General features: G+C 39.8%; 1 protein-coding gene across 7 annotated transcripts in view; it reads right to left on the bottom strand.

Moving 5' to 3' along the window:
- Nucleotides 1-22,011: 22,011 nt before the first annotated feature.
- The window catches only part of CTNND2 (catenin delta 2), a 638,971-nt gene continuing 636,576 nt past the window's right edge, over nt 22,012-24,406 (bottom strand). For all 7 annotated transcript variants that reach the window (XM_074545751.1, XM_026791790.2, XM_014265131.3 and 4 more), the window contains 2 exons: nt 24,033-24,106; nt 22,012-23,201 (listed from right to left, as the gene is read on the bottom strand). In XM_074545751.1, the coding sequence (XP_074401852.1) occupies nt 22,941-23,201; nt 24,033-24,106 (335 nt within the window). In that variant the 3' untranslated portion in view covers nt 22,012-22,940. The remainder of the gene's footprint in view (nt 23,202-24,032; nt 24,107-24,406) is intronic.

Here is a 24,406-nt window from a genome sequence, read left to right as displayed (position 1 = left end):
ATAATAGAGTTCAGTGTTTCAGCCTCTTGCTTTTATTTGCAAATTAGTGTCTTGATAAAAGAAACAGATTTTTACTATGTGATGGCTGTGGATACTTGAAAATTTGTCTCCAAAATGGTCTCTTAGTTAAGTGTAGGGTACAATCCCTTATTTAAGGGCCACAGTGATGTTGTGGGCAGGACATCCAGGGATATGGTGACAAGTGGGTGCCATTCAGCTTACATAGTAAAGCAACGCTGTCATTAGTTAGCAGGCCCCACAGCAGTTAAACACTGATATTTGCATCTTGTTACCACTTTTTGTGGGTTCAAAATTGCCTTTAGTCTAAAAACACAAACAAAAAATTATTTGCCTTCTCTAGTTTTTTCAGTAGTGATTCTGACAGTGCAAGGCAAGTGGTGTATTTGAAAACTGAAGAAATTCAGTCTTATTAATAAAAGCACGAACTTACAGACCTCTAGAAATGACATCTCCTACAAAAGTTCTATCTCAGGAAGAAAAATCCCTCCAAGGCAAACTGGGCATCCAGCAATGCAGCTGTCTTTGTAGACTGTTTAAAGGGAAATGGTTTGATAGAATAGATAATAAAGGAAGGGGCACAATGAAACCAAAGAAAAATTGGGTATGTTTGCAATGCCAGCCAGCTGATGGAAAAGCCAAACAAGTGCTGAGTGAGTCAGAGTCTGGCTGGGAGGCACAGCAGGTGTTAATGGGCTCCAGTGACTGAAGGGGCTTTTGAACTGAAAGGTATGGAAAAGTCAGGCCAGGATAAGGATGGCCAAGTGCTAAACTTCCATCTTAACGATCAGCTGATGTGGAAAGAAAATGAAAGTTCAGCTCAGGCTCCATATTGGAACAGGAATTGAAAATTAATATCTTGTGACTCCCAGTAATGCTATCCAAGGATATGTAATGGTGTTTAAATAAGGGAATCTGTAGAGCCAGCTTGTTCATCTGTCTTGCTAAGAGGGTTAATGTTGGGAACCAAAGGCAATTAATCAGTGCATCTTTCAAACCTGTTTATTTCCCGTGGGAGTTGATTTCAGACTTGAAAGTCTGAGAGTCCTTATGGCTAAATAAAATAACTCAGTGCAACATTTGAAGTATGCAAATGGTTCTATGACAATTGTAGCTCTTTTTCTTCCAGCAAAGCATTTGCCAACAGGCTATGAATTTGAATTTGTTCCCAAACCAATTTCAACATAATTTTAGCATAATTTTTGTCATCTTGCCATGATGAGTATTCATTGTTTATTTGCGCTGTATGAATATTCATTCAAGTTTGCAATGATGTTTCTCTCTACTGATTTGGCAACAATCACATAAGCAAATAATTCATTGAATACATGTAATTTTTAAATACATCTTTGGTCTGAAGTCTACCAAGAGCATTGCAGCACTGAGAAAGTTTTTCATCCAGACACTCTCAAAAGTATTTGTGTTAGTGGATTGGATGTTTGGCTTTTGACAAAACTTCATGAACCCGTCATCCTCAACTTGCCACCTCAGTGCTACAGCACAGACTGCAGTCACAGATTTGCATAACTGCTGAAGTTTGAACTACTGATTTAATAGTTTATTCATGGAGTGAATAACCTACAATATACATAATTTAAGATTTTGTAAACCATCTTGTGGTGCCTATAGGCATGGCTGTGTCAAGTGTTATGCTTATGTAATATACAAGTTTTCATCTAAGGCTCTTAAAGGCAAGGTTAGCAAAAGGGACCTCAATACAATATAGCATAATGAGGATTATTTGTTCGTTGTGTTTAATGATGATTATTTTAACTATCCAATTTTCTGACAGAAAAGAAATTGATTTTCTAATGGAAATGAGAACTTTTCAATTTTCCATTCACTTCTATTTCCTTCCATATTTCATTTTATATTTTAAAACAAGAGAAAAAACTAACTAAAAGAGTATTTGGGTGGAATATTTTTTGGCTGCCATCACATTTTTTAATGTCTCCCAAGCCCACAAAGTAATCATGAGGTAATTGTGGCACTTTTCTTCTGGCTATAAATTGATAATGATATGCAGAGGCTCTGTCTTAGGGTAATCTTTTCAAAAATATTTTTAATCTCAAAAATGTGTTGATAAAAAGATAGTACAAGGAATCCATAGGTGCTGTCAAGGGCTAGTGAAGTTTCTTTGATAAAACTCTCAGGCACCATATTGTGAACTTCTCTGCAGTGATTCATTCCAGAGCTATTTTCCAGTTTACAGTTTCTCTGATTGTTTGAGTAGAATAAAACCTGAGAACAGAATAAAAATAAAGGAACAGTAAAAGTTTTCCACCTTGGATTATATTTAGTGTTTGGAAAATTGAGAAATTGATCATGCAACTGGAATGGCATATTTCTCTTTTCATAATTGCTCTGTATGAGGTATTTCTAAAATAGAACATTTTGGGTGCAAACCAACTCCATTACTGCTACTGTGTTATTTTTTGTCTTTTGCCCACTTTGTTGGCTGTTTGGTAAAAGGAAAAATCAATAAGCCTTGTGTTCATGTTCATTGCCATACTCTGAAGATAAAAATGGGGCAATAGGCATGGTTTTACTAATTGTTTATCTTGATTTGCCTTTCACTTGGATTAATGGAACACATTGCCTAAATTCCTGCTCAATATCCCACCTTATTCTTAAAGCAGGTGGCAACTGGTACTCAAAGTATGCAGTAGGTCTGGAAATGGCAATCAGACATCTGCTGTGTGTGGAAATGAAGGGAGGGGTGTGTCTGTATACACGCAAATACCTAAATATACACACATACGTATAAAAATGTGCATTCATATTTGCACCTATCTGTGAACACATGCATGCAAAAGCAAATATACGTGCATATTCTAGATTTTCAAAATAAACCCTCAAATTAACCAGGTAACACATTCTGCTTAAGAGTTTTTCTCTGATTTCACCGCTAATATTTCCATGTGGGATTTTTTGTTTTGAAAATAAACAAGTAAATATTTTTCTGTCTCAACCTCCCCCACTCACATTATCTTCCCAGACAACACAATTTCTCTTCTTTATTTTCCATTTCATGTTTTCTCTCAAAGTACCTCTGACTCCTTCTCCAAAATCACAGGGCTCTGACAGCTGTCTGCTCCTAAGCAATTTTTTTCTCTCTTTGAAATACAGCATTCCTGGCAGCCCAACACCCTGTACTGTAGCTGCATTGTAGTTTGAAATTCTTCTCCACCCTCCACACCCATTAGTCACATTCTCTTCCCCACGGTGGATCTCTGTGTTTATCTTGCTCACCGTGATGAATTTACCCTGGGCTGGTTAACGATGTACTCACAGAGCCAATTCATAAAACCAAGTTAGGTATTTATTAAGAGCAGTGATGGAGAGGTGCAATTGCACCTGCCTTTTAGCAATGTGTACACAGACTTCAAATCATGCCTTCCTCAGGCTTGGACTCACCAATTCCCATGCAGCCTAGTAGTAGATTTGAAAAATAGCTTGTAATGGCTTGGATTTCTCAGTTATTCCACTGTAGTTTATCACTGCCATATCTGTATGGCACTGCTATAAAGCCACCTGTGAAGCCATGTCTATTTCATATTTTGATTGGGGCAGTTGGCCTTGAGACATCATCTCAAAAGCATTTTATTGACCTGTGCAACTGGAAGGATGTTTGCAAGCTAATTTTCTAGTTAATTAGCTCTGCTAGAAATCCCATTGATGCTCTTCCTTCCAATAAAGTAAAATGTCTTGGAGGGAAGTCTTTCATCTGCTTTCCAACAGAACCAGGGAACATTTGGGCAATATTTTATGCATTGTTGTATGTGAAGGAAATGTGTCCTGGAGGAGCTGATTGTAAAATCTGAGGAAAAGCTTGCCTGAAACAGTGGCCTCCCACTTATTTCACGACAGGTACAAGTTAATAAGGAAAAATACAACTGCACTCCTGAATTTAATTTAGTCAGCAGTGTTTGAGCTCATGCATACGGCAATTAGCAATACCCAAGCTCTTCCTTTCACCAAAAAGAAAAGGAAAAACCCCATCTATTTGAAGTGGTCTGAGAAAATTCACTGAGGGTAGGAAGTGAGTGACTTCTCCCAGTTGTCCCACATGATTGTACAAAAAGGGACAGCAAACTGGCAGCCTGCTCAGATGAATCTTTCAGTTAAAAACCATGTAGGTTTTTTTTCTGAAAATATAAATTATTATCTTTTACACAGTAGTTAATTCTTCAAAGCATGTGTTCGGAGCAGTTACTGTAATCTATTTCTGTGCAAATGATGTGAGACTTTCACAAAGTGCTGAAAAAATATTTAATTACAAAAGAAATCTGAGAACTCTGCCTTTTCACAATTATATCAGAGCCTCTAGAATTTCATTTACTTAATTACTGTCAAGAAGTGTTTCAATGGTTTTGAGTGTAGGGTAGAAACTAGAGAGGATAATTGCCCTGTTTTGCATGTGATACCTTGCAATAACCAGCAAATTTAAGTTATGGAGAATAAATGAGCAAGAGAAACTGAGGCTGTGTCCTTTGTCAAGCAAAGGCACTTTCTGGAGCCTGCCTCCCACCTCTTCTTATGGCTCCCATCAGAGGTTGTCCAGAAACTGGTGGTGGATTTCCCCTGCCTTTGTGTGGCCCCTGTTTGGAAGGGACACCAGGATGGGACAAACCAGGATGTTGAAGCATCTTCGTGCTGTGGAACAGGAATGTGACCCAGGCCAGCAGGACTGGGGCAGAGCATAGGGTTTGTAGGTTATATTAAGTGCCATGTCCATTATTCTCTTGTTCTAGAATTGATCTTTGAAATTTTTGTGGTCCAAATTTCAATCTGTGATGTTATCATGAATCTGTAGATGACATGCTTTAAGATCAAATTGGATTGGTTCATTACCTATATCAGAATTGTGCTAAGCCAGATGCTGAAATAAACATCCGTGTACCAAATATACTTACACACACACACACACACACACCATGAATATATATAATTTGTATGACTGATAATGCACATTGCTTTAATAGCACTCTTACAACATTCTGTTAATTTTATTTTCACTTTACTTCTGCATGCCAGCTTTAACTTTTGATTTCAATGTTTTGCCTTTTCTTATTTCAAAAAACCTACAACTTTGTTGTAATATTAACAGAGTTGTGTTTGGGGGGTTAGATTTGTTTCTGCTTTTTTTTTTACTTTAGAAAAGAACTTCTGCCTTGAAAGTGAGTTTAGTATTTATAGATTCCAAGCCTGGTGCTGTAAATAGACATCAAGATGATGACATAAAATGGAAATAAAATTTGAGAGACCAGAAACTGTTCTCAGAGAACTAGAACTAAATCTTTTAAATATCTCAGAATTTTTTTTTTTTTGAGTAATAGTAAACAAAGTTATATGTTTGTATGTTGGTTATGTAGTCAAGTTAGGACTGATTTTATGAGGAACATGACTAATTTTTCTGAAATTTCATCCCCTAATAATGAAAATACAGTATTTCTGCCATTTGTGGGATTTTTTATAACCAAAAAGCATTAGGTTTAAGACATCATTATTTCTTAAGAAGCTCTGAAATGATTGTTGCCCAGTCAGGAGTGAAGGTGGCAAAGAACCTTGCAGTTGCACAAGAGAACAACAACCTCTCTGCTGAGGCAGAGGTCCTTTAATGAAACTTATTGAGTGGTGCTAACCACACAATACTTACCCAAATCTTATGAGGAAACAACCAAACCATCTCTGGGTGACTGGGCAGAATCAGTGTCCTTCCCAGCAAGGTTCTTATGGCTTTGATTCTGGTGGCTGATGGCAACTTTTAGTGGAAAAGTCAGCAGGCCCATACCTAGAGCTGAGCAAAGTCATTTCTGCAATACACAGAAAACAGGAATGTCAACTGACCCTAACCACATGAGTCTCACAAACTGTGAACAATTTGGAGCAAAAGATTTTCTTGAGTTAAAAACAAAAACCCATCCTGTGGTCAAATATGTGAGAAGTTTAAAATTTCAGACAAGTAGAACTTGTGCCAAGAGGATGTTATCTGTTTCAGTGTAATATACATCAGGTGTCAGAGAAGGGCCTGCCTGGTGAGCCTGAAAGCTATAAAGATCTCAACAGAGAAAATTTCAAGGTGCTTTATGGGACAATGTCCAATATTACAACTAAGGTAGCAGAGAAGCAACACAGGAAACCCCCACTACATCCATGTGCTCTCAGCTGAGCCCTGGTGCCCTGAATTACTCCAAGATGGATTTTTGTTGTTGTCTCATCTCCTGCTCATGCTCATGCTTGCTATTAGTCAGAAGAACATTACAAAACAGGATTGTCATGCAAAAGTTTTTCAGATCTTAAATATAATATCTGGCATTTGGGCTCCAGGGAATGTACAAAATCAGATCAACTTAAGGGAAAATAACATAGTTTAAGTAGAATTTCCACTGATTTACCTGGAAGTGACAGAGGAAACTGAGGCCTCTGTTCAGCCTCAGGGCATGGAGGAACATTTTGCACTTCAAAACCCAAGTGGGAAGTTAGGACTCTGATCTTGAAAATAATGCACAGTCCTGTGCAGCTTAGCACCTACAAATGGTTTTGTAAAACCTTGGGTCTATTCATGGAGGCTGTGGTGCTCACATGCAGAATTGTCTGCAGCATCAAGCCCAAATGAGAAGTGGCAGTCCCAGATGTACTCATAATTCCCTTTTCTCAGGCCCAGTTCTAAGCACCAGAAGATTTAAAATAAGAAGGCCTGCTGTCCTAATTGTACAGTGATTTGTGATCTTAAATATTATAAATATGTTTAAATCATAATAAAAATAAAATCAGATTTATACAGCTTCCCCCTACCCCTGAAATCCATCTTATTTTTTTCTTCACTGACCCTGAAAAATGTTTAATTTTTGTATTTTATCACAGTCACTCTCTTTCGGAGAATAGTGTGTGTTTTCAAATTAGGAAGATTTGGACAGTCCTTTCTTGCTAAAACTGGAAAAGGTCAGTCTTGGCTTGGGTTCTTTAAAATTTAAGCTCTTGTACATTTCTATTGTTGTTGTTGTTAAAATATTGTAAGTATACATCCAAAATCTCCTAGAGGTGAAACAAACATCTGGTGCAGGAACTTCCATGCCAACATTTAGCCTCATGGCAATGCAAATTTTAGCCCAAATTTCAACTCAAAATGTAAAGCCAGAGGGACTGCAGGGATTCAGGACCTGTCTGGTTATGCTTACCTGTCAGGTTTCTTTCTATCATCTGCCAACTAATTAAAGTAACCTTGTCAAAAAATTAAATCAACACTCAAGTGACATGACAGAGCTTTAGATGTTCTGGTTAGAGGTTATCCCATTTCTCTCTTCTTGGCTGCAAGTTGCTGTTGCACACAGCTTTCTGCTGCCTCACTGATGTTATTTTACATCGCACCACTGAGATATTGCAGAGATGATTAATCTTTCTTCTTCACAAAGTCAACTTCTTTTTTCTGTCTGCTTTCTTGTTGAATTTTATGCACAGCAGTCAGACAAAACAAGGGTTGCACAGTGGAAGGATTTTGGGCTGTAGAAACACAACATAAAGAATGAGGACGTGGTGCCCATTTTTGCTGGCATTACTACAAACACACTGTGCAGCCCATCAGCTGTTTAGTAGGAGATGTAGTTTATGAAAGAGGGTCAGGGAAAAAGTTTTCAAAAGGAACTCATGTTTACTAATGAGATCTTCTGAAAAAATATCTGTCCATGAAAATTACGTCTGAAGCTTTCAAGTGCTGAGAATTTTATAATTTTTTTTTTATGCCTATTAGGTTTATCTCTATGCTTTGCTTTACCTTGATTCTTCATCCATGTAACAGTGCTTTGCCTCTTGCAGACATTTGGGGTAAAGGACTTTATTGCTGTCTGGAACACCATCACCCCCTGAGAAAAATCGCTGAGAAAAGCCCATTGGATGGGCAGGAGAGCATCCTACTGCATACACGTAATCCACATTTTCCACCTCTGACATCTGTGATCTGTCAAATTCAATCAACATAAATGAGGCAGAGTTGGAACTATAGGTAGGTTTTCTTCAGAAAGCCCCCAGTATGAATATCAGAACTGAATAGGATAATAAAGTAGATTGTTTATGAAAAACTCAAGTAAAAGAGCCTGTTGAATTGGAAAGATTGGAACAATCACTTAAATTAGTGAAAATATGACAAGGAAAAAAGAAGCTGAAGCAGCAGTGTCAGCTAAATGTAGAGTTATCAGTGAATTTAATAGCTCTCCAGGGAGGGGAAAGACTCAAGACATAGAAATAAAAATTTGCAAGCTCATTGAGGCAGGAGAACAAATGCTAAAGGATACAAATATACTTGCTTTTATAAGAGGTAAATAAGGAATATTGGAAATGAATACTGAATTTATAAGCTATGCTTGGAGCAATTATTTTGCAAGAATACTACATGAAGAAAAAGCAAGAGAGGAATTAAATAATATAAATACAGCTGGGATGAGATAGGCTGTATTTAGAAGGAGCAAGTCATAAAACCTGGTAGGAATGTCAAAGTGAGGAAAGTCTCTTGATGAAGTGCCAATACATTTGCTGAGGTGACTTGTTATGGAAGATATGTTTGATTGTTTTCCTAAGTCTGAGAAAGTACTAAACCAATGCTGTGAAAGTTTTCAAGGTATTTATTTAAATGTGGAAAAGTGTTAAGCTCAGCACAAATTATTCAAGTGAAATGATGCTGCAGAATATGAAGCTTTGGCATAGATTACTGGAAGCATCTGTAGAGAGACTGAAATTTAGATGTGTTAGACAATTTCATGTCAGGAGAGAGTGGAAAATTTGCTGTATGTATTTTCTTGAAAACGAAGAGAAAAAAGACAGCTACTGAAATGGTTCTTGTAGGAATGGAAAAGTTACATGTAAGAGAATGAGAACAAGCAAGCTGGTTTGGAGAACTTTGTATGTGTCACCTTCACTAGAAAAGGTGCTCAAAAGAGACAAAACATGAGGGGGACTACCACAGAACATGCTATCACATAATGAGATGCAAAAGCTTGTGATGGCATTTCAGCTAAATGTTAGCTATGGCAGCACTTTCTTACTCGGGCATGAGTGAGGGTGATTGTTGGCAAGAATGAAGCCTTGGCAGGAAGTGAAAACCATCCTCCACAAAGGACAGCAAAGGACAAGACTTTAGAGGATGCAGATGTAATACCTCTTTCTGATCACCTTTTCAGTGCACTTTAGCTCTGCAGTGTAGCTCAGATTTGCTCTATTAAATTGTAGCTCAGATCTGCACTATTTAAAGATAGTGTAGAAAGTCAGTTTGCTTTAATTTCTGGAAATTATGCCGTACAGTTGGTCAAACGCTTGGCTACTCTGTGAAAGTGAAAAAAAAGAAATAAAAACTTTAGTTCAGCTCTAGATAAGCAGGGAGATTAAAAGAAAAAAAGGCACAATTTTGTCTGGGTTGTACATATGCACCTCAGGACTGTATTAGTAGGACAGTCCTAAAATAACTGAGACAATTGAGAGAGGGAGGCCATAGACTTCACATTCAGACCGGATTTAGAAACAAGAAAATTTTTAAGAGATAGCTGGTTACAGGCATGGCAAAGAATCATGCAAATGTTGCTGACTTCAACCAAGGAGAATTGTACAACAGAAGAACAGCTAGGAATTTTGCCTCTTTTCTAAAAGCCTGTCATAATCCAAAAATGCTGTGTTTGGAACACAAAACACAGGGGAAATCTATTTGGCATCTCAAGCACAGGCAAATAACCTGTATTATAGACATGTTCAGTTTCCTCTTCCTCTCACAGGACAAATGCAGTCTCCACATATGTGAAGAATATGTCTAGACAGACAGCAGGGTGTTGGTGTCTGGCTCTCCTACCACCCTTTGGAAGCCATCAAAAAGATTTGATCCAAAATCTTCAGTGCCCAAGTTTATGATCATCACATCGATCTAGTCATGGCCATCAGTCAGGCTGCATGTTAAATTCTTCATAAGACTGACATCATACTGCCTACTTTAGCACTTTTATGACTGGACAAAAAAGGGGCTGCAAGCTGATTGTGAAAGCTGGACTTTGCAAATGAAGAGTCCACAGCACTTACCAAATCCTCAATTTGTTCTGCATACTGCCACCGAGTCCTGGCTTTGGGATTCCTGTTTGTTTTGGGATGTGGTTTGGTGTGTGGGTAATCCAGGCCCTCCCAGCTCTGCTCTGCAGACACAGCGTGGCGTTCTCGTGATGATTTCCTTCCACAGACATCTGCTGGCAGATAAAAGCCTTTTGAAGCAGAGCTCTCTCTTCAAGCTGTTAACCCTGTGACTAGCTACTGCCTTGTTAGCTCTCCAGTACGTTATATATTACTTTGGGTTCTGTAATTATTTTCTCTAACATTAATCTAGCTTACAGTTGGCATCAAAAGCCATGGATTTTGCTCACACTGTTTTTCTGCAAGAAGAAACAATTTTTTAATATGCAAATCAGAGCAGCAAAATTAGATGGAATGTAGTCAGCATGCCCTTGAAGGAAAGAAAGGCTTTCATGGAAGACTCAAGGTTGCAGTTATGTTCCTAAGAGTGATGAAAAAGCTACTTAACCCTTTAGAACAGATAAGGGGGAAATTGTTTTCTCATGAAAAAGAAATTATTCTTGTGTAAGATATAAACAAAAAATGGGAGCTAATTAGTGGAAGGGATGATATGAGGAAACTGAACTGTCATTTTGACAAATGCTGCAGGCTTCTCTTTCTTATTTTATTGGACATAATAGACATTCAAGCTCTAGTTAGCATCCTAAAACAACCTGTCCTCATACATATATTTCAGGAATCCATCTGGAAAATATCTTGACAAAAGAAGTCTTCTTATGCTAACAGGTGTTGGATTAGGCAAATACAATTTAATTTGATTACATCACAATAAAGTGATTGTGAGCTGTAAGATTTGAAGCCTGTCATGCAATATGGTCATACAGACTCTTCGGAAGATCTTTCTGATGAGTGCAGTTTCCCTTCAGGACTGAAAAGTAATATTGATTTACTGAAATGTATGAAACCCTCTTCAACAAGTCCCTGTGCATGTGTTTTTCAGAAAGAACATGTCTAGATGAAAAGCTCAGCTAAAACGTATGTTTGTCCTTATTCAGAACTTCTCTTTCCTCCAGCCTACATCACATCTGTGAAGTCCAAAACAAGAGATGTTCCCTGCAACATAAAATGTTTCTTGACTTTGATTGGATGAGTAAGGGAATTCTGGAACAAAACTTCACCCAGGATAAAAAGCTCTAGGCACTCTCTGATGTAAATCCAGTGTTAGGATCTCATTTATGCTTTTATGAAGATCCTTCAGACAGTTTTATAAAGGACAAAACCCAATGCCTATTGAACTCAGTGACTTGATCACTCTTTGTTCTTGATGCCTCCTGAAAGCAGTAGAAAGCCAGTGATGCATTATTTGATTATCACTGTAAGGCTTCAGTGAATTAATAGAAATTGCAAATAAATAGTCTGTTTCCAGAAAAATCAATATAATCCATATTGTTCAACTTAGCTCTATCAACGTTAAGGAAATTCAATAGTAATGCAAATCAATTATCAAGCACATAAAAAGAACATTCATATCCTTTCAGGAGACAATAATAACAACATAAAGAATGCAGATGAGAACATCAGTATTTGATTTCTTCTATCTACCCTGACTTCTGTCTATATTTTAAAAAATCTGTCCTAATCAGAGTCAGCTTCATCAGGCCATAGGAAAAGGATATTCCATTCTGCCTTTAGAAAACTGAGCCCAGGAAGGAAGGTTGAATACAGCAAAATCACCACCTGATCAAGTACAACATTGTCTTGTGGACATCCCCTCTGATGTAATTAGTCTTCAACAGGCTTCAACAGGACTTTTGTTCCACAAAAGCTACTGAGTCCTCTCCCATCATATTCCAGCAGGCAGGAATGCCATGTGGCATTTTCCTCTTCTGAAAGCTTTTGATTTTTTGATGTGCCCAAGGGAATTTTTCTTTTCCAGCAAAATGAAACAAAACCAGAATTGAGCAGTTCTGTGACTTTGACAGCTGAGGACTGACTGAAGCAGTACCTTATTAGAATAATTTTTGAGGTTCTCACCTATAAATTCACAGTTGCAAATGTGCTAGGAAAGATTCACTCCCCTTCTGTTTTTCATGCTGGGACAGACGTGGATGCTGCACTGATTTACAGGTCTTGGATACTTGGTGCTGCACACCAACAACTTGGCAACACTTCCTGATTTTGGATGTAGCTTTAGCATGATCTCACACATGTGAAGAACAGACACACATTCAGACCTAAGCTCATTTTCCTTGCCTAGGCTTTCCAGGATTGAGAAGTGTCAGACTAGAGCTCCTTCTGCCCAGAGCATCCTCTTCTGGTACCCTTGCACTGAGGGGAAAATGCAGCATCTCCTTTACATATCTGCTGCTCACCAGTTAACATCCAGTTCCTGTTACATGTTGCTTCGTTTGTGGGCACAGCCATGATCTTTAAGTGGTGTTAGCTTGGCCTTGGATGCAGCTCATGCCCTCCTTTCCTCACCCATCATATGCTGTTCATGCCTTAAATCTGCAGCTCTTTAATTGGTTATACTTTATCCCTCTGGTATTTGGATGAGTATTTTTGCTCATGCTGACTGCTGACACCACACAATTGTGCAAGGCTAAGCAAAACCTCAGCTAAGACATACAAATACTGAGACAGCCAAAGAAAGATGGATAGCAGAGCTGCTGCTACAAAAGTTTCTAGGACAATTTTTCCATATGCTGCTAAAATGGGTTAAAACCCAGACAAATCCAGACCAGGTCTGAGGCTTAAAAATTTCTGTCATTGTTATAAAGATCAGAATTTACTGTAACTGTACAAATGCATGATTGCCATTAATATAATTTTTGTTTGACAGCCTTGCAGGCCTTGGTGAGTCTCTGTCCCATTGCCTGAGTTCAGTGAAGCCTTGGTTCCCCATGGCTCTCCTTAGCCTTGGTTCCCCATGGCTCTCCTCAGCCTTGGTTCCCCATGGCTCTCCTCAGCTCTTGTACCTCTGCCAGTGCCCCCAAGCATGGGACAAGCTCTGCTGCTGTCTTGCTGTGGCCCCTCAGACTGTGCCAGAGGAAAAGCTGCTGCAAGCCCTTGGCAGTGCCATCTGCTCTGGGGAAGAGTGGCTGGTGCCTGCTGTCCTGAGCAAAGGCACCGAAATGCACGTGCAGCAAACTGGGTCCAGCTTGGCAGGCAGCTGTGCAAGGACCTGGCAGACTCAGGGCTCCTCTGCCTCTTCTGTTGCCTTTCATCCCTTTCTGTGACAAGGGAAGCTCTTTTTTCAGGGGACACTTTAAACCACCTCAGGATCTTGCAAGTCTCCTCCGTTATCTCAGGGTCTCTAGCTGGTCAGAGTGGCCCCAAGATGCGTCAGAAAGTCTCTTTTCCCAGCCTGGCGCTCAAAGAAGGAGTCAGAGCTCTTCATTTCTCAGTCTCAAGGTTGTTTATTGTTTCCTATCTATAAAATTCTTTCTCCTGCCCTGCCGAGGTCCGCTTAGCAAGACAGTCCAGGCACTCTGTCTCCCCTGGGGTGTTATCTTTTTATACTAAAAACAACTACATGTACAATATTTACAATTACTTTCCAATACCTATCACCTATGTTAGACAGTGAGCTTCTAGTCTAAACCAATCTAAAAGTGCCAACATCACAGCAGAAGATGGAGGCCAAGAAGAAGAAGAAGGAGAAAGGCTGGACATGCCCAGATTCCTCCATCTTGCCTCCTGAAACCCCATTCTAAAAACTCTAAAAAATCTCTTTTTCACCCTGTGACTATCATTCTACTTAAACTTTTGTGGCTTGTAATTCTTGGTATAAAGTTGGTAATTGTTTTTTCCAAGGACTAAATCAAAGGCACAGGGGTCTTGGGCTCTGTGCCAAGGTCTCTGAGCTCCCCGGGCAGGGGCTCGAGTCCTCCAGGGCAGCCAGAGGAATTTCCTGGGTTCTGGCACCATTACATCAAACTGCTTTGACTTTTTGAGCCTCAGCTCGCTTCACTTCCCAGTGGGAACTATTTCATATCTTGCTATTTGACCAGTTACAGGAACTAGGCAAGCCTGCAAGGATGTGAGCGTCAGTAAGGGGAGCAGTGGGTAGATTTAAGGAGGTTGCTAATAAAACATTGGCTTCAGCGCTCTTGGAGGTGCTGAGGGGAAGAAAATTAGACTGAAAGTTTTTCTGCATGCAATAAGCTGGATTTCTCCCTTCGCCATGGGGCACCCTTTGCCCTTGGAGTACCCACGCCAAAAAATAAAAAAGAGCTGTGGGGCCATTAGACAGTTTTAGATGCTCCTAGTCCCATGTGGTGATTTATTTCAAATAGGCTGGGGCAGTGATATCCCCTTTCTGCTCTTCTAGCCCTGTGGGGGGTAGACAAAGGTCTGGAGCAAGGATCAGGAATTCAGTTGTGACAAGATGCCAAGCTGCTGATTTGCTTTCCAAGCACCAACTGCTCTGCTGGGATGTCAGGAAAATATTGTTGGCCTTTCTCTGGGGTTCCAGCAGTGCCTTGACAGATGGTCTTGTGAGAGGCAGTAAGTGCCATCAGCAAGGGACAGAGTAAATCCCTGAAAGTAAAACAGTCCTGGTTTTTCTGGGATAATTCATGATCTCTGGACATGGTATTGGAAACACAATAAAAGACTACATAGTTCATTTCCCACTTTTTACATCCCTCAGTCCAGCAGGTCAGGCTTAGTTGTGACTGAAGGTGTTCTGGTTTATAAAACTACTTTTATTTTCAAAGTTAAAGTTAATACAGCAGACAAACATCATACTTAAACTGTGGCATGTCAGAGACAAGATGCATGACAGCCATCATCTGTCACTTTATGAAGCAGCTACACAATCTTCCTGTCTTTTACCATTTTAACCTTAATTTGGTTGATTTGAGCAGTTGTTAATTAACTATGTATAGGATACACTGCTGATAGACCTGGAATTTCACAGTCTATTAGAGTATTACATAATTTGCATTTACATCACAGTGTTGTTGAACCAAATCATTATCCTAAACTACACATATACATCAAACTTTAGGAAATCAAACCAACTTGTCTTCGGCTGTTTTTTTTTCAGTTGCATTTATTAATGTCACTTTTCTTTTTGCTTATTCAAAACATATTCCAGAGATGGTTGTATCAAAAATGCTTTTGCTCTAAACCATGCTAATAAAAACAAAAAAAAACAAAAAAAAAACCCCAAAAAAAACCCCCAAAACCAAACCACAACAAAACCCAAAAAAGCCCAAATCCCCAAACTACAGACCTTAGCAGTGGGAAGGATTGCTCACACTTTACATAGCAAACAACTGTAGTGTTAAATCTCCTGGTATCTGGCTCCCAACTTTACATTTCCCTTCTGATAACTTTAAAAGCCACTTCAGATGTCCCTATGCTTTTCTCCTCAGTGGGGACTGTGGAGTAAGCCGTGGTCAGGGTGTCCCCACTGGGGTCAGATTTCGCCCACTTTGGGCACTCTCCCTGCCTGCCCAACATCCTTGTGCCGTGTGCCCAGCCAGCTCCAGGCTGGGAGCTGTGCCCAGGCTTCAGTGCACCAGCAAGCCATGCATACTTAAACACCCCTTTGTTTTGCTCAGAGCATATCATCTAGGAGCTGAGATGATTTTTTTTTTCACTACATTACAGATAAACTGTGAGTGCAAGAGCAGATTGAACTGCTGACATGCAAGCATTGGCTCTGCACCCGGGGTTTGGCAATCAGAGTGAATCTTAACAACTGCTTCACTATTACAAAGAAACTGAAGAGAACAAAACAAACCCAAAAGGTAAGATTTTAAACCATTCTGACTAAAGGCAGATAGTGATGAGACAAGTGGAGTGGTATTAAAAACAGGAGATTTAGATTAGATGTTAAGATGAAATTCTTCACTGTGAGGCTGGTGAAACACTGGAACAGGTTGTGCCCAGAGAAGTTGTGGATGTCCCATCCCTGGAAGTGTTTAAGGCCAGGCTTGGATGGGGCTCTGAGAAACCTGGTCCGGCGGTAGGTGCCCCTGCCCACAAGAGGGAATTTAGACTAAATTATCTTTAAGGTCCCTTCAACCATCCCATGATTTTATGAAGTGTTGCATTACTAGGAAAAGGACCAAAAGAAAAAAACCAAAAGAATGGGTTACTTCTTAAACCATTCTTACTGAAAGTAAAGCAAAATTATGGAGAGGAAAGTCCTTGGTTGAGCTGCAGGAGCAAAGACAGCAATCATCAGCTCTGAGTCTCTTGAAGCTGCAGCACCCCCAGCACTCTCAGGCCAGCCCCAGCTCCTCGGCCCCAGCTTTTGTGCCCTGTCGAGGTCTGAGATGCTTCTGCCCAATTTTGCCCTCTGTGCCCGCCCTTGAGCCCCCCATCCTTGTGCCCATAGTGCTCCCACAGGCTGTGGCTGCCCCACGCTCTGTCCCAGCCTGTCCCACTCAGCCCTGTGGCAGCGACAGCCACAGGCAGTCTGTATGTCCTGAGCAGCTTGGCACAGCTCACTCCCTTGCTCTCGACTGTGCCTGTGGAACAGGAGGCTGACACTCTCTTTTTTCCTTCCCATGATGACAAGCCTGCAGCGGTAGCCAGGGTATTGGAAGCGGTGGCTGTCACATTTGGCAATGCAGCTGCTATTTGGCGTACTTTGATTTAATTTTTGCTTAATGCTGCTACAGCACTACAGTGGGTGGTTCTCTTGCCCACATCCACAGACCTTAGGCAGAAACAAAAGCAACACAATATATTGTTCAAATATTGCATAGAGTGCAAATTCTCCTCCCTTCCTGTCACCCCAATACAAAACTCAAACCCAGGGTAGCTTAAGGAAAAGGCTGAGAGATTTTGGGGTGGTGGTTTTTTGTTTGCTTGTTTTTGGTGCTGTTTTTCTGAAGGAAAGAGTAGAAGTCTTTTTCAAAATGGATTTATATTTGCTAAAGATGTTAGGCCTGAAATGGTGGAAGAGGCTTCTTTTCTCTCTCTCTCCCTTGATAACAGAGGTAATAATTGATATTGCCTGCACACAGTAGCCTGAATTCCATGGCACAAATTTTCTCTCTTCTCTTGATGTTATTAAACAAGTTGCTGTCTTGATGTTTATCTATCAACATTTTCTGCCTATGTAACATTAATGTAAAATAAATAAATTTTGTAAAAATCAGCCCCCATTGCCAGAGTTACTATTTTAATTGAATTTGTGAAAAAAAAAAAATCAGCAAACCACTGCCATTTTGCTTTCCTAGATTTAGTGGCAAGTTTCAGATTTTACCTGCTTGGAAAAAGAAAGATATTTCAGCATTTGAAACTACTCATCCAACTACTGAAATTAACTGCAACTATCAGTCACTGTGAGTACCTTTTATCTATGTCACTATCTTAAAGCAGTGAAAGTAAAAGTGCAGAAAGGCAAAGGCTCTAGAGTAAATTTTGACAGATGGGTACTAGCAAATAACATTTTGCTGCTGTTAGCTATTAGAAGGTTGCAGCCTCTGATGTGTTGGCAAGAGTGACCGTGATGAGGAGGTACTCCTTTGAGAAGGTTGGACCAATTCTTCACCTGTTCTCACTTGGGCTTGCTGAAGCTGATGGAAATCTTTCCAGGGAATTCCATAGGCTTTGAAATTGGGTGTAAGCTTAAACATTTCCAGGTTGTAAGAGTTTAGCATGTGCTTTCTTCTGGCAAAGCAGTACCAATGCTCACAGGGGAAGGAAACTGCTTACTTTAATTGCATTAAAAATACTAAAGTGAGTTTGACTGAGAATTATGTTTAAGAACAATGAATTGGCATGGTGTCCTGCTAGAGCAGTGCACCTGACTAGCACCAGTACCCATGCATGCGCCTTGCTGGACTTGCAGAGAACTGTGGTGTGCTGCTCTTTTGACTGATGTGTCCCAGGTGAGAGGGTGCAAAACCCAGGGGCAGCACTGGCAAGGAATAAGTAGAAATGTTGGTGTTATGTGGAGCTGTTGGGTTTGGCCCTCAGAAGAGCAGAGCACAAGTTAGAAGCAAGTGCTCCTAACACACGTTGTCAGAAGGTGTGCAATAGTCAGTACAGCTCTTCTCTTCTCTTCCTGTGTTTCAGAACAGCCTGCAAGGTGGGGATGCCCTTCTCCTTACAGGTACCAACCATAGGCTTCAGCCCCCTTGCCTAGGGATGAAACTCAAACCTCTCCTTTCAACCTAAATGTCTGAAACTGGCTTTAGGCCACTATTTAGAAACTGTCTAGTCCCTGGGAAAGAGCCAGGATTGCACAGCTCTTTGGCAGATGTTGGTGCCCATCTGTCCTCCAGGGAAAATGTTGGACTTCAAATTGAAAGTGGCTGCAGCTGCTCAACAAGCTCAGCCCTGGCTCTGGCAGCTGTGAGACACACACCTGCACCAGGTATTTTCCAGCTGAGAGAAAAGAGCCTTTGCAAGGCCCTTGATAGGATTGTCCCCCATGTGCACCATGGATCTGCCAGGGGGAAACTCACTCTGCCACTGAGGATGGTGGGGCAACGGGCAGGTCTGCAAAAAGTGGCCTCTGTTTCAGCTAATGTTGTTTTGACTGAATCTGAAAGGCTTGGACCTAAAGCTATTCCTCGAGAGCCATCCCTCTGCTTCACAGCAGTAAGGAGTCTCTGCTTACATGCCCAACACCTGCTGGCTGAAGCTGGGAGTGCCCAGTGGTGACCTGTGTCTCCTCTCTGTCACCCCCTCCCACCTTTCTAGCATAAAGCTTTGTGTGCATCACACTGCTACTGTTAAATGTTCATTACATTAACTTGATGGTAATATTTGAAGATCTTGCTGTATAAAATCTCCTGTTGGGTCAGTTCCACTGTTAGTAATTATGAGTGAGGATCTGCCTTCATGCACACACACTGAGTGTATTTTTAGGCCCTTCTGTTTCCTCCCCCTGGTTCAGATTGCTGTCTCCACCTCTCCCACTCATGATACAAGCAGTAACTCTAAACTCAGGGCTCTTTCTGTCTGCTGGCAGGAGAAGATGAGTAACAGTGACAGAGGAGATGAGAAAGCCTTCCTTGCCATGCACTGGTGTGCACAGCCTGTGCTGTGCCAAGGTACAAAAAGATTCAGCATTTCTGATTTGAGTTGCAAGTCTCCTGGCGAGACGTGTCTGCAAGCTCACGGAACCTGGGAAAAAATTATTCCAGAGCCTTTATATGCACTGTGTGCTGGGTCTTCCAGCAACACACAAGTAAATTAATGTTCTGCTCTTTGTTTCTTGGCTGTGGTCGATGCAACCTGTGGCCAAGATCATATATTTTACAGCATGTTTCCTATCCAGTGGCACCAGCCTTGAGCTTTTCAGGGTTTTTCTGGGGGTGTAGACAAACTCTCTCTACTAGTGGTGGCAGCTGAACCCTTGCAGACATAATTAGGGGTGAACTGGGTGCTCTCAAAAATATCTTTCCCCTTGGCTGGTTGATGTAGAGCAGCTTGTGCTCATCAGCCTTGTGGAGAGGGAGAGGGCAGTGACTGACTTCAGAGCTGAGTTAGGTTTCTGATCAATATTTAAAATACTTAAATCACGAGGATCTGTTTGCTGTGTGAAGCTGGGCAGCTTCTACAGAGTCAACTTCTGAGTTTAAACATACTGCACTATGACCAGCGATTCTCCACAATACAGTAGGATTTATTAATAGAAAATACGTCAATATGAGTTTGTCTTTGTACATGTTAGCAACATGTACAGTGAAACACTTTTTTTTTCTCAATCTATATTGTTATAGTTCTTTTGTGTTATCTGACATAACCATTTATATTTTGGGCTTAAATATGTTATTTGTCAAAATGTACTTTCAGTGTTAATATACCTTTAAAATCATAGTTTATCTTTCAAATATTGAATTCATATTATTTTTTTTTCAAATCAATATTGCTCATGTTAGTGCAAATTTGTTAAATCTTGAGATAGGTTAACCATTCCTTCCAGACCATAAACAGCATTTAATAAAACAGTGAGATTTATATAGCTCTACACAGCTGAACAAGATTCTAATACGAAGCTTGTTAAAAAAAAAAAATCCGACATTTTACAGTACATCAATTGCATTTTATACATTTTTTTTGAACAATTTTGTTTCTTCTCTATTTCTGTGTGTGATCTAGTACAAGAATGAAGGGAACAGCAATAGGTAATGATACTTTCCTCAGTATTAAAAAGAATGCATCATATATATCTTGCTCTGTATGGCAGCAGTGTTGTATTTCCAAACCTGGAAAAGAAGCCAGGAAATTCAACACCTTCTCAAAACCCAGTACAGCAAGAGTGAACGTTACCAGTCGGAGCACTTGCCACTACAGAAAAATGGAAACAAACCAACACAAAGTATAGACAAAAGGTATTTTATGCCACGTCATCAATCCAGAATCTCTCACTTGAGCAATGGTCAACATTTGACTCCAAGTAATTCCTAAGAGGAGCTGAAAGAGGGCAATGTGGGCATTTCAGTAGTTTGAAGAATGGAAATATATCCAACTTACAATGATCTCCTGTCCTAAGAGCTTCAAACAGAACGATGCATCCCCTCGGCCTGTTGGCAAACCTGTGCCTGGAGAGCTGCACCAGCCTGCTGCTTGTCAGGCAATCAAGAAGAACTTCCAGCTGTGAGTGACATTCTTTATTAAAAAAAAGTTTTTATACTGAAAATGTGCTTTGTTCAAAAGAGCACTGCAAATGTCACTTATTAAAATCAATGTAATAAATAAAATATAAACAACCTGTGTCCAAAACTATGAATAGTATTTTTATCTACCTCACTATACATCTGGCCCACTGTGCCCCTCCCACCCACCCTTTCTGAAATTTTTTAAAAAGTTTTTTGCATGCTATTTTTTTCCCCTTGTTTACTACAAAGAGCAAAGGTTACATATCGTACACTGGGAAAAGCTGCCCAAAAGATTAAACTATAGTCCTAGATTACCAATAAACCAATTCTACATCACAATCCCCGCCTGCATGAACTACTTGGGCTGCATCCTATAGAGCAGGTGATGACTTGTGAGAGACTTCTCCCCCTGGGCACAGCCAGAAGCACGCCAGGTGATGTTAAAACTATTACAGTGACTAACCACAGAAATGTTTGCAACCTAAAACAAATTCCTTATTGGCAATTGAAGCAATTTACAACTAGTCCATTAGCTGTGGGTCCTATGCTCTGAAAACTGTATGCTGAACTGTTTGTTGCCTGAATCATGGAAATGAAGAAATGCTTCTATTTTTCCTTCCAGCATTACAAGTGCTAGGATGAATATGCCAGCTTTTCTGGCCTCCTAGACTATATAGCTGTTGTTTACTTTAAAATTAAAAAAAAAAATAAAATTCTCTGTCCCTTACATTATAGAGAATTTCACTTTAAATGCACAGAAATGGTCTTTATTATCATATTTGAGGAATGTGTTCTGGGTGTTAGGTTTTATTTTTGGTATGGGTTAAAATAATGATTGTCCTAATGGTTCAAGAATTGGACCCTTCTGTAGTCAAAAGAGTTTGGAGAGTCCAGATTAAAGTCTGATGGGTCTCAGTTTTTCATTCCCTCAGGGAGATGGCAAGATCAAACTCTGCCTTCCTTGAGCACTTACTGGTTGGTGGCTGGAGAGTAATGAAATTTCCTCAAGAGGAGATCGAAAGATGTTATTTTAAAGGAAATGGCATCTAAGGGTGATGGAGTTGGTGATAAAAAATCAGCTACCCCTTCTTTTGTGAGCATGTGGCCTAGCAATGTTGAATTGCTATCGATGGTTACGGAAGTGAGAAAGAGAAAGCACATACTGGAGTTTCCACTGTTTAAAAGAACTGAAAATCAAACAAAAACTGAAGCTTAACAAGGAGAACATTGGATGAAAAGAAGTCTTACGCCACACAAACACACACACTCAAACACACGCACACGGAATACTATGCATACATGGACACACACGAGTAAGAATGTGTATTTGTATGGTAGGCTCTTGGAAATAGACATTCTTAGCAAATATGGATGACAGATCAATTGTAATTTATTTTCTTTTAACACTGTATCATCATAAAGAAAACTGGTATAAATGAAAAAAAATCTATTTCAAATATCTACATCTAAAATTTTAGGCAGTGAAAAAGCACTTTGTTGACAAGGAGTGTGGAATGATGAATGTTAATTGTCAGAAACTGCTGAATGCCTTTTTTTGAGTTGCCACAAACAAAGTCACATATCCGAACAAACAATACTGCTAAATATTCCTTTTTGTTTTTTTGATTTTTTTTTGATTTTTTTTTTTGTTAAAACGCACCGGGGAAAAGAAAACAAAAAACTGGAAATTCATACATCTTTCAAAATTTGAAATTGAAGCAATATTTAGAACCATAGATGAAGAAACACTGTGGCATTGGTGTAATATACACAATGCACCTTTTTTTTTTATCTGTAATGTACATCAAATACTTTACAACAATGCATTAACAAAAGGCAAGAAACATCTTGCTGTACAGAGGAAACCCCAAATGCAACTTGAAGCCTAGATTCACAATGAATGAGGATATTAAACAAGGTGTGAGAAGCTGTTCCCCATAAAGTATGTATGCTGCTCAGTAACTTGTGCTTAACTCTTGACCCAGATCCACTGTCATGTTCTTCCTCCTTCCTTCAGCCACGTTCAATATACAGCACTGAACTTTAGACTCTACAGGCCAACAGTAAAGTTGCCCCACACTGTAAAATATATATATGTATATATATATTTCTTTCTAATTACTCCCAGGTTTAGCTTTCATATCTTTTAGCCTTCTAAAAAAATCTCTTAATTTTCTCCATACTGGTTATCTGTGCCTTCCTATGGAACAGGCTTTAACAAACTAAATTTGCAGGAAAAAAAATGTCTCGTGGTATGCATGCACATGCACAGTTCCTGGAGCTTTTGTATCTGCCCAAGTCTCACACCCAGGAGTCGGGAGAGGCTGGATAGTGGCTTGTTTCATAGTTAAGTTCACTATAGGGACGAGCAGCTGAGTAGAAGTCGACGTAGTTGCCAGTTGACTTTAGTCCCAGGTGCATGTTGTATTCGCTTGCAGGCGGACGATGATGCACTTGGTCCTCAAAGAAGGACTCGTCATAGTTTCTTGTTGAATTCTGAAATGACTGATACGGTTCATAATCTTTTCTGCTGGGCTCCTGTGGAACTGGCTGTGTTGAAACCTGAAAGACAGCAACACCCACACCTTGTTAGACACAACTTGTTGTAGGCAACAGGATGGAAGGAGTTAATCTCGCTTACATTTCTCATGCTAAAAATACAAAATTGTGCATTATCTAAACTTCTGCTCAAAGACAGTCCTCTAACCTAAGGTTGCCATACTTTTTTTTCCAACATCCCTGTGAATCTCTGATTTTATAGCTGAGACTTTATTGAAATCTGAAATGTATAAACACATGCTTACTATCCTAGAAGACTATCCCCTGCTTCATTCCACCTCTGTAAGGTGGGACAGACTTTGTGGCTGCAAAATGAGGTAGCCTGTCATTCCTCAGATGGTTATCACTAGGAATACTGATGGCTCAGACACCAATGTGAGAATGCTTTGTGGATCCTGCTGCTCTGTTACATGTTAGTAATGTTCCCTCAAGATGGCAGGAACAGTCGCACTGCTATGACCCAAACTCCTTGATATTTGTTCAGAACAAGTTATCTGCATTGCACTCTAAGAAGGGATTGAAAAAGGCTGCCTAAGTTCACAACTTTTAGCAGCCCAAAGTGATGTTACAAGTTTTGGTCTGATATTACAACTGCACAAAGTGTAACTACTCTAGTTTCTATTTCTAGAACTGCTATCAAGGAGTAAATTACCTTCAGGACATCATTTCAGTTCCCATATTCAAACACAGTTGTTTGATTTGGACACATGAGTAAAATTCTATGTGAAGCAATGTGCTTATCTGTGATGTTTTTAAATTTTTCCCATTTCCATATACAATGTTGCACCAGTCTTTTGCCATCTGGAACAGTAACATTTTAGTCTCTGTACTTACCTGGTTATGTTTGATATCTTCAGCAGGCGCACCATATGAATTCCTGTACAAAGTTGAGATTCCAGTGTTCTGAGCTGCAGAGAAAGAAAAAGCAGGTTTACCAAACATGCCTCTTTGGCCTCAAACTGAATTCTTCATTAAGTACATCATACAAAGCCTGTTTCCTACACATAAAAGTCTTTAAAAGCATCTGCAGGCTTTTCCTCCCACTGAATGGTCATCATCTTTGCTTTGGTGTACATACATCTCTTTGGTATTCATTTATTAATGGTAACAGGCTCCATGTCATGCTCATAACAATCTTGTGCACTTCTTATATGCATCAACAAAATAATTTCATATAAATCTAGTATTCAATAATAAATTTCAGGTTA

This window comes from Zonotrichia albicollis, chromosome 1 (assembly GCF_047830755.1).
Source record: "Zonotrichia albicollis isolate bZonAlb1 chromosome 1, bZonAlb1.hap1, whole genome shotgun sequence".
NCBI lineage: Eukaryota > Metazoa > Chordata > Aves > Passeriformes > Passerellidae > Zonotrichia > Zonotrichia albicollis.
Note: the sequence above shows the minus strand (reverse complement) of the source record. Positions and strands in the feature narration are given on the sequence as shown.